Source organism: Lonchura striata, chromosome 1 (genome assembly GCF_050655825.1).
Source record: "Lonchura striata isolate lonStrDom1 chromosome 1, ASM5065582v1, whole genome shotgun sequence".
Lineage (NCBI taxonomy): Eukaryota > Metazoa > Chordata > Aves > Passeriformes > Estrildidae > Lonchura > Lonchura striata.
In genome coordinates, this window is record NC_140703.1 from 115965646 (window position 1) to 115980210 (window position 14565).

Genomic DNA, 14565 nt, shown 5'->3' on the forward strand with positions numbered 1-14565 from the left:
CTGTGCACTGCCCCTGGTACCACGCTGGAATTTGGTGGGATTCCCTGGGAATGCAAACAGCAGCAGGGGAAGGGAAGTTGCTGCAGCACTGGAAAGGCTCAGGTGATGCCCTTGGATCTGTAATTCTGATGCCCTTATACTGTAATTCCTGGGAATTCCAAACCCCAGCAAGCTACTCCAGGACAGGATAGCTCAGCATCACCTGCAGCCACATCCCACAGTGCCTGGATAACTTCCTTCCCTTTCCCTTGGGAGCAGGAGAACATCAAACTTTGGGATGAGTCCTTCACCAGCCAAACTCTTCCCACCTCAAATTCCCAGGGATGAATGGGAAAACCAGCCAGAGCCAAATCCCTGCTAAACAGGGATCAAAATGCCAATAACAGATATTAATAATGCCATGATATGTGACCAGAGGAAAGCAGGAGCTGGAATTCTGCTGTCAAGTGCAGCATTCAGGCAGTGCCAGTAGGCAGCAGCTGTTTTGCATTTAAAAGGGCAACACTTAGAGGTGATTTTTTTTTCCACTTTGCCAGAGACTAAAGAATTTCACACGACTTGGATTGTTCTCCGAATCCATGAACCTGTTGCACTGGTGTCTCTTTCTCTATATTTACTACGAAGGAGATGGCAACAGCTATAAATATATTTATATTTATATATAAAAACGCTTGTGAATGTCTTTTCCTGCTTTCAGATGAGCTGTTCTGTTTGCAGACCTTTGTCATTGGATGAAGCATCTATACCAGGATTTCTCTTTCACTACCCAGTTAAATTATGTTTAGTTGGGATTATACATTATTAAAAATTTCCAATTAAACCTTTCCCCTTATTTCTTCTGGGTAAAGTTTGACAAACTGCCCTAAGCATAAATGAATAATGTGCTATTCCCACACATGGTAACCATGAAATCCACTGTAGAGTGAGGGTTCTTTGGAATATCATAATATTAGGATATGCTCTGAAAGATGCACAATAGTTCTGATTTTAAGCTTTGTGTGCATGATTTAAAAATGTAAATACCTCTCTTTGACAGTTTGCCACCTTAAACAAGTGTCACTTCCTTGTGGGTCCCCACAAGCTGCTGCTGAGGTGGGCCAGAAGGAGAAGTTAATTTGTCAGTTTGTACCGTCCAAAATGCATAAATTCATATTTTTTTCCCCTTCAGATTTACCAGGGCTAATAAATCTCTTTCCTTGCAGCAACAGATGAGTGCAAAAATGTGGGCTAGAGATGTTGAAATACTGATCCAAACTTCAGCATTCAATAAAGCTGAGCAGGAAACCCCATGGTGATAAGAGGCTTGCTCAGGGCATTTTCAGATTTTATGTTGGCTCTGGATGAAGTTAAGTAAGGAAAAGAAACAATAAAACTGGACCCCTGGCAGAAAAGTTAACCTTACTCATCAAATCTGTACCTGCAACTTGATCTGAAAATCAGTTATTTTACTGAAAAAGTGCTTTGGGCTTCTCAGGTGGGATATGATCCAGCTCAGAAGGATGTGTGCAGTGTGCATGGGGAAAAGCCACAGCCACTCTTCTCCTTTTTTTCTGTTCCTGGGAATCCCCAGATTATGAGTTAAAAATCAGATGCAGGATATAAAGAAACTGTTATAAAAACCAGAGAAATTATTCTTGCCCAAAACAAATTCAGGATGTCCTGAGCAGGCAGAGGTGTCACCTGAGAACTGCTAAACACCTATTGTGCTTTTACACAACTAAATCCTTGTGTAAAGCTGAGCCTTGTCTCGGTAAACACAGATATTTGTGCTTTATGTACTCTATGTTTTCTTCAATTGTTTGAAGACTCCTCTAGTTTTTGCATTTTTCCCATGTGCTTTAGAGTATTCATCTCTTCCTCAAACCATTCACCTGATTCTTACTAAGTTCTCGATAAAAACAGAATTGAAAGGATCAAAATTCATTATGGAGATTCCCATGAAATAAAGGTAAAAAAAGGTAAATAAAGGTAAAAATGGGCCTGAAGGTGCTGCAGGAAATGCAATTCAGGGAACTGTAGAGTGGTTTGGGTTGGAAGGGACCTTTCAATTCATCCAGTGCCACCCCTGCCATGGCAGGGACACCTCCCACTGTGCCAGGCTGCTCCAGCCCCAGCGTCCAACCTGGCCTTGGGCACTGCCAGGGATCCAGGGGCAGCCCCAGCTGTGCCAGAGCCTGCCCACCCTGCCAGGGGGGAAATTTTTCCTAATATCTGATCTAAACCTGTAATTTTTCACTTTGAAGCCATTCCCTGTGTGCTGTCCCTCCATCCCTGGAAATTGTCTCTCTCCAGCTTTCCTGGGGCTCCTCCAGGCCCTGCCAGGCCACCCTGAGCTCAGCCCAAAGCTTCTCCTGTGCAGGTGAACAATCCCAGCTGTGCCAGCCTTTCCTGCCAGCAGAGCTGCTCCATCCCTCTGCTCATCCTGGAGCCTCCTCTGGGCTCTCTGCAGCAGCTCCAGCTCCTCCTGGGCTGGGCTGGCCTGTGGATGCTAACGAGGACAGAAATCTTCACACTCCAAAAAAACCAGACACCACACTCTCCCCACTTACATATGCTCAACACACATTTTTCCACCTTTTTTCTTTTGTCACATCTTGGTTGACATGGCAGCAGTGGCCACCCTGAGGAATTCACAGCCCCTTTTCCCGGCCTGCTCCGGGTTAGCGCCGTGGTTTGGGTAGAAGCCCTCCACAATGTGCTCTTTGCTTTTAGGAGAGGTTGTGGCTGACACTGCTGCCCCTGGGGGAGATTTGTGCACATGGAAAGCACATAATTGGAACAGGATTTTATTCTGCTTGATGAGCTTCACACAGAAGGATCTGGCTGAGCAGAGCCCAGCTCTGTTCTCAGTGAAGCGAGCGGTGGCCTCTGTGGAAATCCTGTTACTGCAGCTTTCCAAAACTTCATCCCAACGAGTTTGGATGTGAGAAGGCTGCAGTTGCTGAGATGTGTCTTATCTGCTCACATCAGGTGGTTGTTCTTCATCCAGCTGGCTCAAGGTTTCAGACCCCCAGCTCCACTGCTGTCCTGTGAGGGATGGAAGGACTTTGACAGCTTCCAAATTTAACTTTCTGCCCAGAATTTTTGCTTCTTGATGACAGAAATACTGATATGTTGCCACCCAAGATAGCAAAAGGATTTCCAGGTAGCAGAAAGCTCTGGAGGAGAAACAGCCTCCTGAGAAAAGTCACTCATTCCGAGGCACATTTGGCTGCCTTCTCCCTAGCTGTGGAAATGAGCATCTTCTGGGTTTGGTTCTTGCCCAGAGACGGGGAAGATCCACAAGCAGGAATTCAAATCCAAGCTGGCTTTCCACACCAGAGTGAAAATGACAATAGGCTTCAGATCCAAGAGGGATTTTAATTTCCCCTGCCCTGCCAATCTGGTCAAAATGTCCAAAGCAGCAAAATTTCACCTCAGATTCCTGGAACTGCTCCTCATATCTTTGCTTTGTGATACTCTGTGGTGGGTGCGTGCTCGGTTTGCCACATCATGAGGCAGCAGGATGTATGAACATCTCCATGGGGAAGTTCTGCTCACACTGCTGGGAGCTTCCCAGCAGGCAAAGCTGCTTCCTGCAGCACTTCCATGAGCAGACAACTCTCCAGGTCCCTCAGGTCACAGCTGTAACATGAGGTTGGATTTGTTGCCGTAGGATTGGATCCACGCTCACGGAAAACTACGCTCTGCAAGACATAATCCTCAATATTGCTCTCAGCTGCAAGCAGGGTGTCTGGCCCAAGCAGTGACCCCAGTTATGGTCTAGAAGAGCTGCTCCAGGGGTTGATGGAGAGGCAGGGCTGGAAGCAGCCAGCTGTGAGAGCCACTGACCACAAGAAACAGAAGCAGCTTTCCCTGGTCTGTCATTTTCCTCCCCTTGACCCATGGTGGTCTCTCACTTGGGTGTTCTGTGGTTTCTCCTCACGTGTGAATTTCCCTAGTTAATAGCTGCCCTGATGACCAGGAATCCTTCTGGGAACTGCTGGAAAACCCCAGCTCTGTTGGAACTCAAAATGTCCCTCAGACATTTTTGGAGGTTCCAGGCCTTGGTCAGAAGCATTTGAGACCCTGGAAGGCAGCTGGAAACAGCTGTGATTTTGAGTTTGAGCTATGGAATGATTTACCAACTTTGAAGGTGGAACAAGAAGTCACAAAAGTTTAGATATTATAGTAGAAGTAGTTCACAAAGTAGAGGGAAGAATTTTTTAGTATTGTACAAGGGGGTTTTAACACCTGTACAGGGGGGGGTTTACTTTTTACATGGGGGTCAGAGGTTTTAAGATGGAGGAAAGTGGGCTGGTCCTGTTTCTCCTCTTTCTTCTTCCTCACCTCCATGTTCTTGGTGATGTTGGCACTCACAGATTGGTTTAGAATAGAAAAGCACCATTTAATATAGGTAGTAGGCATTGGGGAAAAACTGTAAACATGTAACATGTAATGTACCATAAAAAATATAGAAAAGCACCATTTAATATAGGTAATAGGCATTGGGGGGAAACTGTAAACATGTAACACGTAATGTACCATATAAAAGACAGCAGCAGCCCTGGGCGGGGGAGAGAAGAAGAAGACAGCAGAGAGGATGTCAGGGTGTGTGTGTGCCTCTGCCTGAGATGTGAGCAAACCACAGCAGCTCAAGGAGAAAATATTTTAGATAACTTGCAATAAACTGCTTTGAGACTGGACAACAAGAGGCTGCAGAGTCTTCTTTGGAAGCACGGGTTGGAGGAAAGATTTTTCCACCACACAGAACCCTGACCAGGCCAGGGTTCTGACACAGCTCCTCAACCACTGGGTCCCTCCTGTTGATGTGGCAGAAGGAGCAATCCTCAATGGAAGAGAAACTTTCATCTTCAATGTCATGTATCTTCAGTAGCATGCTTTGGAGGAGAGCAGAAGGAAGGGATCTCCTAATCAGATTTCAGTTTGTTTGGATCACTAAGCCTGCAAAGTCCACTCTGAATCCTCCAACCATGGGGCCACAATCTCTAATTCTCTAATTCAAGCCCAATTCTCAGCAGAGTCCAGCAAGCAGATCAGATTATTTCCTTACCTTTAAAATTTCAGGAATATTTTAACGGAGCTTTGCTTTAGGATAACTTGAGAATAATGGTTTAATTTACTTGGAAACTTCTTCCCATGAGCACTAATAAGAGGCTTGCAAAAATACCTTTCTGGTACTTTTTTTACAGAATTTCTTTGAGTTGTGACTATTTGGGACAAAAATGTGGCATTACTGCTACTGGTTTCAGATAGCCAGACTAGATGGCCTCTCAGGAAGCAGCAGTAAAAAGTCAGAGCAAATTAAATGAGTACCTTTGTGCATTTTTAAATGTGTCTTCCTGGAAAAATAACTTCTGGCTTGAATGAAAGGAACTGAAGTGTGTACTTTTGCCAAACTTTATCCGAGAGGATTAAGAAGTGAGCCTACAGACAACTCCTGAGGTTGACAGAGCATGGAACTCTACAGAAAGTGCACAAAAAGAGGGTAATAAAGGGAAGGGCACAGAGTTTTCAGTACAGGGTGTGTGTACAAAGACTCTCCTGAAGTTTGCTATCACCAGCAGAGATCATAACAAAAGAAGATATGGAAAGTGATCTTCCAAACACCAAGGGCAAACATTTGTCCAGACAGGGCTGGAAAGGCTCAGCTTCAAGATCAGGTTTTTACAGGTTTTTACGAGTTGTCATCGTTGATCTGCAGAGCTCAGCTTTGAGAGGAAGTAAAATCCAATCCATGATACGAGAGGGGAAGCAAGTGATGGCTCCATGACAGGAAGATGGACGGGGCTGCTGGCTGCACCCACTGTCACCAGGATTGCACCACAGTTTCCATCACAACCTCCTCTTTTCATGTGCCATGAGCATTGCAAAATGCTGACCTTTGGGGCTACATTTTTCCACTCTTGTTCCCTGCCCCAAAGGTGAATTCTTTCAGAAATTCTAAGCAGAATCTTTTCAGGGACCATGGCTATTATTTTTGGCTGTTGCCAGGGCAGCTTGCCTGGGGCAGATTGAATAACAACTGGTTTGTTCCTCTGAGCTACAATAAATCCCACCATCCATCATGTGAAGGGGAAAATTAAAGGCATGAAAAACACATCAGAGCTCTCCTGATTTTAATGTTTGCAAGGACTGTTTAGGCTTGCAAATGGCAGCAGGTGAAGAAAAGAGAGATTTAACTGGGAGATACTGCCCTGACCAAGAGGCTCCTTTAATGACAATTAACACCACTGTGCTTATATCAAGGACAAGTATTGAAAAGTGGTGTTAAATACAATCTTCAAGATACCAGGAGAGGAGGCTGGTCCTGTTTTGTCCCTCTGAGTGTCTCTAGTATGGGACACTTGCTTTTCTTAAGTTTCCTTAAGTTAGTTAAATAAGTTAGTTAGTTAAACAGTTAATTAAGAATTGAAGGGTTGCACATTCCCCTCCATTGTCGAAGGCTGGGTCAGTCAGTGTCAAGGGCATTAAATATTCTCCATTTCTCAAAAGCAGACCACTTGAAAGAGCCTTAAACATGGATCTAGATGCTGAACTACAGGTACCCATAGTTTAAAATGCTCTCTAGGAGCTTTGCAGGTCACAGCCAGTGCATTGGGATTGAGATGCTGAGCAGCACTCAAAGCCACAAAAAAAACCCCAGAACAAAAACCCCAGCACTCAAAGCCACAAAAAACCCCAGAACAAAAGTCCACATGTGCTATTAGGAAATTGCACCCAGGTGGCCTCATATACCCCCACACATTCTCCTGATTTTATCACCCACAGAAAATATGTCTGAAAATTACTGTACAGACAGGAAAAGCCAGTCCCCTATGGGCCCCAATACGGACTAGAGCTGTCCAAAGGTCTCTGGGAGTACAAATGTATTTGTTTCAGCCTGTGAGGCTGCACACCCTCCAGACTACTGCTTCATCTGGGGACACGTGCTGGAGCAGGGCCATCCCAGAGCACAGGGCACAGGGCTGTGTCCAGCTGGCTCTGGAATACCCCAGGGAGGAGAGCCCCGAGCCTCTCTGGGCTCTGCTCAGGGCTGGCACTGCCCAGGGCAGAAGTTGTGCCTCCTGTGCAGGGAATTGCTGGGCTCAGCCCCTGCCCGGGGCTCTGGGGCCATCGCTGGGCCTGGAGCAGAGCCTGGGGCTGCTCTGACCTCCTGCACACAGGGACAGCCAGGGACAGACTGGGACAGACTGGGACAGACTGGGACAGCCAGGGACAGACTGGGACACACTGGGACAGACTGGGACAGACTGGGACAGCCAGGGACAGACTGGGACACACAGGGACAGACTGGGACAGTCTGGGACAGACTGGGACAGCCAGAGACAGACTGGGACACACAGGGACAGACTGGGACAGACTGGGACAGACTGGGACAGACTGGGACACACATGGACAGCCAGGGACAGACTTGGACACACAGGGACACACTGGGACACACAGGGACACACTGGGACACACAGGGACACCCAGGGACACACAGGGACAGCCAGGGACACACAGGGACACACTGGGACACACAGGGACAGACTGGGACACACAGGGACACACAGGGACACACAGGGACACCCAGGGACACACAGGGACAGCCAGGGACACACAGGGACAGACTGGGACACAGAGGGACACACAGGGACACACAGGGACACCCAGGGCTCAGCCCCTCTCCCTGGGGCTCTCTCCAGGCTGAGCAGCCCCAGCTCCCTCAGCCTTTCCTGGGCTGGAGCTGCTCCAGGCCCTTGCTCAGCTCCAGGAGCTCCTGGCCCTGCTGTGCTGAGGAGCCAGAGCTGGGCACAGCACCCAGAGGTGCCCCCAGGGCCGGGCACAGCACCCAGAGGTGCCCCCAGGGCTGGGCACAGGGCAGGGTCACCCCTGACCCGCTGGCAGTGCCCATCCCGATGCCCCCAGGCCTTGTGCACTCTGCTGGCTCATGGACATCTCCTTGTCCCCCAGGATCCCAGATCCTTCTCCTCAGAGCTGCTTTCCAGCATTTTTCTTTCCAAATGATTGTATTTTACACTCAGTGTTGTTCCAACTTCAGCATTTATGTGCTTGATTATCTACTTTTATTGACTATGTCATTCAGTCCACCAAAACACACTGTTCATGCTCTGTCCTGACACATGCATATTTGACATGAAATATAACACTTTAATGCCCCACTTTGAACCTCAAGCACCACAAAATGCCTGGCTAAGACAAAGCTTACAGGGTTCACATAACAATCTGCTTGTTTTATAACTTCCTTTTTCTAGCTACAACTAATGCATCCACATGCCAATTATTGCTAAATAATTCCTTCAGGTTTGTTTGCAACCTAAGATCTGGCAAATCTGCAATTGCACCTGCACATGAACCTTAACATCAGACTTGCAGTGACTTTGTTCTGTAATACATCCAGCTTTTATAATGCCTGATAAAAAGCCAAAAGGATGCTGGTGAAATCAGACTGGTTTGCCATCAACTAAATTTAGGAATTTTTGAATATGCAAAGCACTTGCTTAACCCCATAAATCCTCACAGCTCTGAGGTGGAAGAGTTCAAGCAGAACTTTCATCAGTGCATTAAACAGCTTCAAACTGAAAGGCAGTAGGTTGAGATGGGATATTGGGAATTAGGAATTTTCCCCTGGCAGGGTGAGCAGGGGCTGGGATGGAATTCCCAAAGCAGCTGGGGCTGCCCCTGGATCCCTGGCAGTGCCCAAGGCCAGGTTGGACACTGGGGCTGGAGCAGCCTGGGACAGTGGAAGGTGTCCCTGCCATGGCAGGGGTGGCACTGGGTGGGCTTTAAGGTCCCTTCCAACCCAAATCATTCTACAATTCCATGTTTTTCCCTGAGTTTTTTCTGCTTCCCACAGCATACCTCAGCTGAATCATTGACATTGGACACACAGGGAGTGCCTGCACACTCCACACTTTTCCATGTATTCCCTGGCTTCTGAAACCTTGGCCACTGCAACATTCTCTGATTTGAACCATTCTGTCTCCTATCCTGTGCCTTGAGTGCAGCCTGTTGACAATTGATTTCATCAGGACAATGAATTACACCTCTGGATTGCTTGGAATGAAAGGAACTCTTTTCCTCAGGGTTCATTCCACTCTTTTCTTTACTCAGCTACCTCCAACCTCCACTTGCTCCAATACACCTTTTCAGATGTTTGTGTCCCTCAAAGGCCAGCTGTGCTATTTATCCCTTCATGGAGGACTTCTTTTAACTCCTTCTTGGAGCAGAGTTTTCTGCTGGTTGAACTGAGCCCTTTCAAACCTGTCCACAGTGTTTGCATTGCAGGGATGAACTGCAATCTCCTAAAGCTGGCTAAGGCAGGCTTCAAAATATTTCTTCCATATTTACTTCACCTTTGGGCTATGTGGTTCACCACTTTATTTTTTTTTTTCCTCCTATAATTGTTGGTATTATTGGCCCAACTGCATTTCCACAGAAGTTAACTCTTAGGACACTGCTCTGCAATTTGCTTTCCCAATCTTCCCTCAGATCTCTCCCTGTTTATCCAGTCTTAAGAGTGGTTTTTTCAGTGCTCTGCAAGATACTTTTACTTCTTTTGTTTCCCTTCAGGCCTGGCTTGTTTACATTTTCCCCATATTGCCTTGTTTTATTGCTCATCTACACCATCATTAACTATGTGTACTTTTCAATAACTTCCTTCACTTGGTTTTTTATCACTTCCTTGAATATATCCCAGCAGATCTGCAGGGAGATTTCTTCATCCTTGCCAACCAGTGGCCTGAAAATCAGCCAAAGCCACCTTAGAGGACTGGCAGGAGCTATCCCTTAACACAGCCCTGCACTTGGGCACAGGAGGTTTGAGGTGTTTTCACAGGTCAATCAAAGCAGGAAAAACCTCTACTGTGACCAAAGCCAAAAGATTTCCAGTGAATATAATGGATAAAATTCTACTAAGCCAGTTGAGGCAGGGGATGACAACTCAGAGAGCCACACAGGTGAGCCTGTCTCAAAAACCATCCAAAATTCCCACCTGGATGGTGGAGATAAGCTGGTTTTGGACAGCAAGAAGGCAACACCTGGTCCTGGCCACACCGTGGGCGCTGATGTGACTTTTCCTCCCTGCTGTCCAAAAAGGCAGCTCCTGTCCAGAAGAACTCACTAAGCCACACTGATTTTCTTCTGGAGCTTGGCCCTCAGAGCCAGGCCATGGAAAGGGCTCTGGATTTCCAATAAGTTGAACCTCCAGGAATCTGGAGCTATCAAAACTGAACAAGGCAATTTCGTTCCAGCTTTGGCAAGACAGTGTTTGGACACAGCACATTACAAGATGTCCTGCCAGTTCTGGGTCTGGGAGCAGACTCCAAAGCAGGTGAATCCTTCCTTAACTGGAGCTCCACAGCAAGGAAAATGTTTCACAGAACTCGAGCAAAGATGAAACCAACTGAATGATGGAAAGAGCTATGAGAAATGGTCCTCCCTGAAGAGCTGCCAGCAGTTACTGAAATGAAGGTCAATTAAATTAAAGTAATTGCAGTCTGTATCTGCATTGAGACAGGCACCTGTGTGCAGATAAAACCTGAATTTGTACCCCCACACTGGCAAATGTGTGCACACAGAACAAAGGCACTTTCTAGAAGGCAGGTTTTCACACATTCCTTGGCAGACTGGATCACTCTCACCTCCTGTGATCCCAGACATCCCTGTGGTGTTGGAGAAGAAAAGGATCCTTTGCTTCTCTCGGGTTTCTGGAATAGCCTCACACAGATTCCCATTTTTGTATCTCTGTTCCTGACACATTTGCCAATCAAAGTACCTCTCTATCTCCCTCACTCTTCTTATCTCAAGAGCTTTGTATCTCAAGAGCTTTGTTATCAAGTTAAGGAAGCTGTGTTGGATGGTATTGCCAAGCTTTGAAAAGCTTCTGTAAAACTCTACATTTTCCTATAGTGCTGCAAAGCCCATATTTACCTAATAGACTATCCAGAGTCCAAAAGAGCTTCTACAAAATTTCTGGTAAAGAGCATTTGTTTTAAGAATTGATATGTATGCCAAAAACAATGTACTGCATTTATCAGCCTGGAACTGTTACAATCTTTTCAGCAAATAATATCCCAGTTTCTGAAAAAGCCTAAAATGTGTAGCTAATCCAATTGTGTCACCTCTCATTTCCTTCAAAGAGGAGGGAAAAAGGCAAAGCTAAGCCTGAAATTCTGGTTTGAATTAACTGCCACTTTATCTCTAAGTGACCTCTTTGTGCAAAGCTATTACTGCAAACACAGTCTGGGAATCATTCAGTCTTCTCCAACGCCTGAAACACAGAGCTACAAGGTAGTTAATGCTATCAGCACTATCATCTTGCATTTGTGTAGGGTTTCTCATCCAAAATATTCCAGCTTCTGGCAGGCTGATCCTTTCCCTGGGTGGGCTCCTAATGTGGGTGCATTGTAAAGGGGAAGGGGACAGGAGGGGGATTTTACATTTTAATTCCAGTGCCACTGTTAAAGAAAATAACATTCCATAAGTGCAAACCAGCAGCCAGAGCTCTGAAGTGCCACACAGCCATGGAGAGAAGGAAATGAAGAATATTCCAGGTACTATTCTCAAATCCACTCAGCTCTCTCTGGCAGCATGGAGGGACCTAAGTGTTAGAAAGGTTCAGACCCTCTGAGAGAAAACACAGGGCTAGAAAATGTATTTAAACAGAGATCCTTAATTGTTCAAGTTATAATGGAGCCCTGCTTCTAACCAAGACAATCTAGTGTGATAAAAACTTTAATTAGGATGATTAAAAACCCAGTTAATTTTCTTCACTGGAATAAAGGCAATTTAAACTCATTCCCCTATTCCTTGTGGCCAGCCATGCCAACCCTTCACTGTCTGCCCACTCTGCCATGCACCCATCCAAAATACCTTTTTTTTTTCATTTATTCATGGTCCTTCCTGAGCAGCAAGGGGCTCCTCTTCCCAATGGCACCTCCTGAGGGTGATGGCAGGCAGCTGCTGAGGGTTGGGAAGTTCATCTCACCCCTGTCCTGCCCTGCTGGTTCCTGGGGCTCTGTCCTTCCCTCCAGCCCTGCCTGCTCCTGCAGCTCCCTCACTCCCAGCTGCTGGAGCAGGTTGAGGTGGTGAGCCCAAGGGCTGGAGAGCAAAAGAAGAAAGAAGAGAATTTATACTTTGGTATTTTGGAAACTGGAATCCAGGAAGAAGCTTAAGAACGTGACTTGAGGCCAAAATGTTTGGCTCTCCAGTTACAGAGCGGAGAGGGGCAGGTTTATTCCTATTGCAACACTGTGGCCCGTGTCCTGCAGGAATTTTCCAACATCATGGATGTGTGGTGGGTTCAGAGCAACCTCTCCTTCACTCCTCTGCTTCCTGCAGCTCTGTGGGAGGAAAGTGATAAGAGAGGAATCAGCAGCACTGCAAGAAACTTGTCTGAGATGGAGCTGTGTATGGAGGTGCCTGGGACTTATTCCTGGGACATCCTGAGCTTACAACTCCTGCCACTGTCCTCCTCAACTGTCCTTCCATGCCCTCATTCCAGCAGAATCATTCCCTCCAACTGTTAATTTGGCTGCTGTTTCATTTATTCCAGCTGCTGAGTTCGAGAAAGAAAATTTTAAAAAAGCAGCATCTCACTGAAAACAGATGCTGCCTCTGTACTAAGCAGATAAATTAAATACATACAGCATGGCTTGTTTACAGTGGTGATTCTTTGTAAAGTTTTTCTGGTTTTATCCCTGATATTAAAATTCCAAGTATATTATATAGCTTTATTTTTGGTGCATCTGGATTAGGGAAATAGCCCATTGGCATTTCTCAGGAATACTGTAAATGAAAGGCATTAACAATTTACCATAGAAATTACAGCACACAGGGAAAAAACTGAGCTCAGCTTTTGCTCCTATAGAACAGACACAACTTTTCTGGCCTCCATTTCTCCACTTTCACTTGCAATTCTGTGCAGTTTTTCTCTATATCCAACACACAAAAATTAAACATACAGCAGTAAATCATGGACTTCCAGCACAAGTCTGCATGTGCACAACTACAATGAGAGATCACAGGGATACAACTGCAAGCAGAGATCACAGAATCCCAGAATCATCAGGGTGGGAAGAGCCCTCCGGGATCACCCAGTGCCACCCCAGCCCCACCAGCATCACCCCAAACTCTGTCCCCAAGGCCACATCCAGACTCACCTGAACACTCCCACAGACAGTGACACCAAACCTCCCTGGGCAGTGCATTTCAATGCCTGACTTCTCTTGTAGAGAATTTTTTTTCTCATATCTAATCTGAACCTCCCCTGGTGCAACTTGAGGCCATTTCCTCTCATTCTTTCACTTGAGACAGGCAGAAGATCCTGACCCCCGCTCCTGGCAGGAGCTGTGCAGAGCCACAAGGTCCCCCTGAGCCTCCTTTGCTCCAGGCTCAGCCCCTTCCCAGCTCCCTCAGGAACTCTCCAGCCCCTTCCCAGCTCCCTCAGGAACTCTCCAGCCCCTTCCCAGCTCCGTTCCCTGCCCTGGACACGCTCCAGCCCCTCCAGGTCTCTCCTGCAGGACCAGAACTGGGCACAGCCCTGGAGGGGCCTCTCCGAGCCAGCCCAGAGGGACAATCCCTGCCCTGCTCCTGCTGGACACACAATTCCTCATCCAGCCCAGCTGCCAGCGGCCTCCTTGGCCACATGGACTAAAGCTGAGCCAGCTCTCTCTCTGTATCAGAACTCACTGGCTCCCAGTGATGTTTTTGCTCTTTGGTTGGAAGAATTCAGACAAACATATTTGTTTTAGTACAGTGCAACAGGCAAACTTGAGCCCACATCCTCTGAGGTGAAAGCTGATCTTTTGTTGAAATTGCTTTATCAGTGTTTATGGTTCAATAAAAATACAACAGTGCATATAGTCCAATAACCTTGAAAATTCAAATGAGATGTGCCTGTGATTTTCAGGTGTCAAAGTTAACCAACAGATGGTCTTTTCAACTTCTCAGACTTATTGAAACAGTCTTCTCTTAGGAACGACAGGCAGAAAATTTGTGGTCTGTCAGGCCCAGCAGGATTTAGAATTTTGTAGAGTTTCAGGATTTTGTGCCTCAAATTATATTAAACAAAAATTGTATATGGAAGAGTATCAATGTCTGTGTTGATGCATGCTGATTTTCAGCTCAGGAATATAAAAAAAAAATTTACAGCAAAAATGGTTTGGCAGCAAATCCATCTTCAAACATCATTAGGGAGATGTGATGGGGAAAGAGCTATGGTCAAAGTCAGAGCATGACAAGTGCAGAATTTCATGTTCTGTGTGTTTATACAGATTTTCATCTCCTTCTCCAGATTTCCTGGCAATCACTCCATCTGGGGGTCACTCCAGTTTGGGCTGGTGGGGTTTGGGGATGGGATGGTGGCAGATCCTCACAGCACAGACCAGCCCCGACACTGCTCCTCATGGTCTGTTTTCTTTTTCTGCACAGGACTGAAATGGCTCACTCATTTTGCCTGATTTCCATACAAACTGAGATGTGAAAAGGAAAGTCTCTTACTTTTCTCCCCCTACAAGGTGGGACAAGATTTACCTTTGCAGTGTTCTCCTTGGGAAACTT

The 14565-nt window shown here is 46.4% G+C and overlaps 1 protein-coding gene across 1 annotated transcript in view; it reads right to left on the reverse strand.

The window, feature by feature from the left end:
- Nucleotides 1-12324, reverse strand: part of KCNJ15 (potassium inwardly rectifying channel subfamily J member 15) — a 36870-nt gene extending 24546 nt beyond the window's left edge. Inside the window, exon 1 of the mRNA XM_085587085.1 lies at nt 11878-12324. Coding sequence (XP_085443211.1) covers nt 11878-11891 — 14 coding nt within the window. The 5' untranslated portion in view covers nt 11892-12324. The remainder of the gene's footprint in view (nt 1-11877) is intronic.
- Between the last annotated feature and the right edge of the window lie 2241 nt (nt 12325-14565).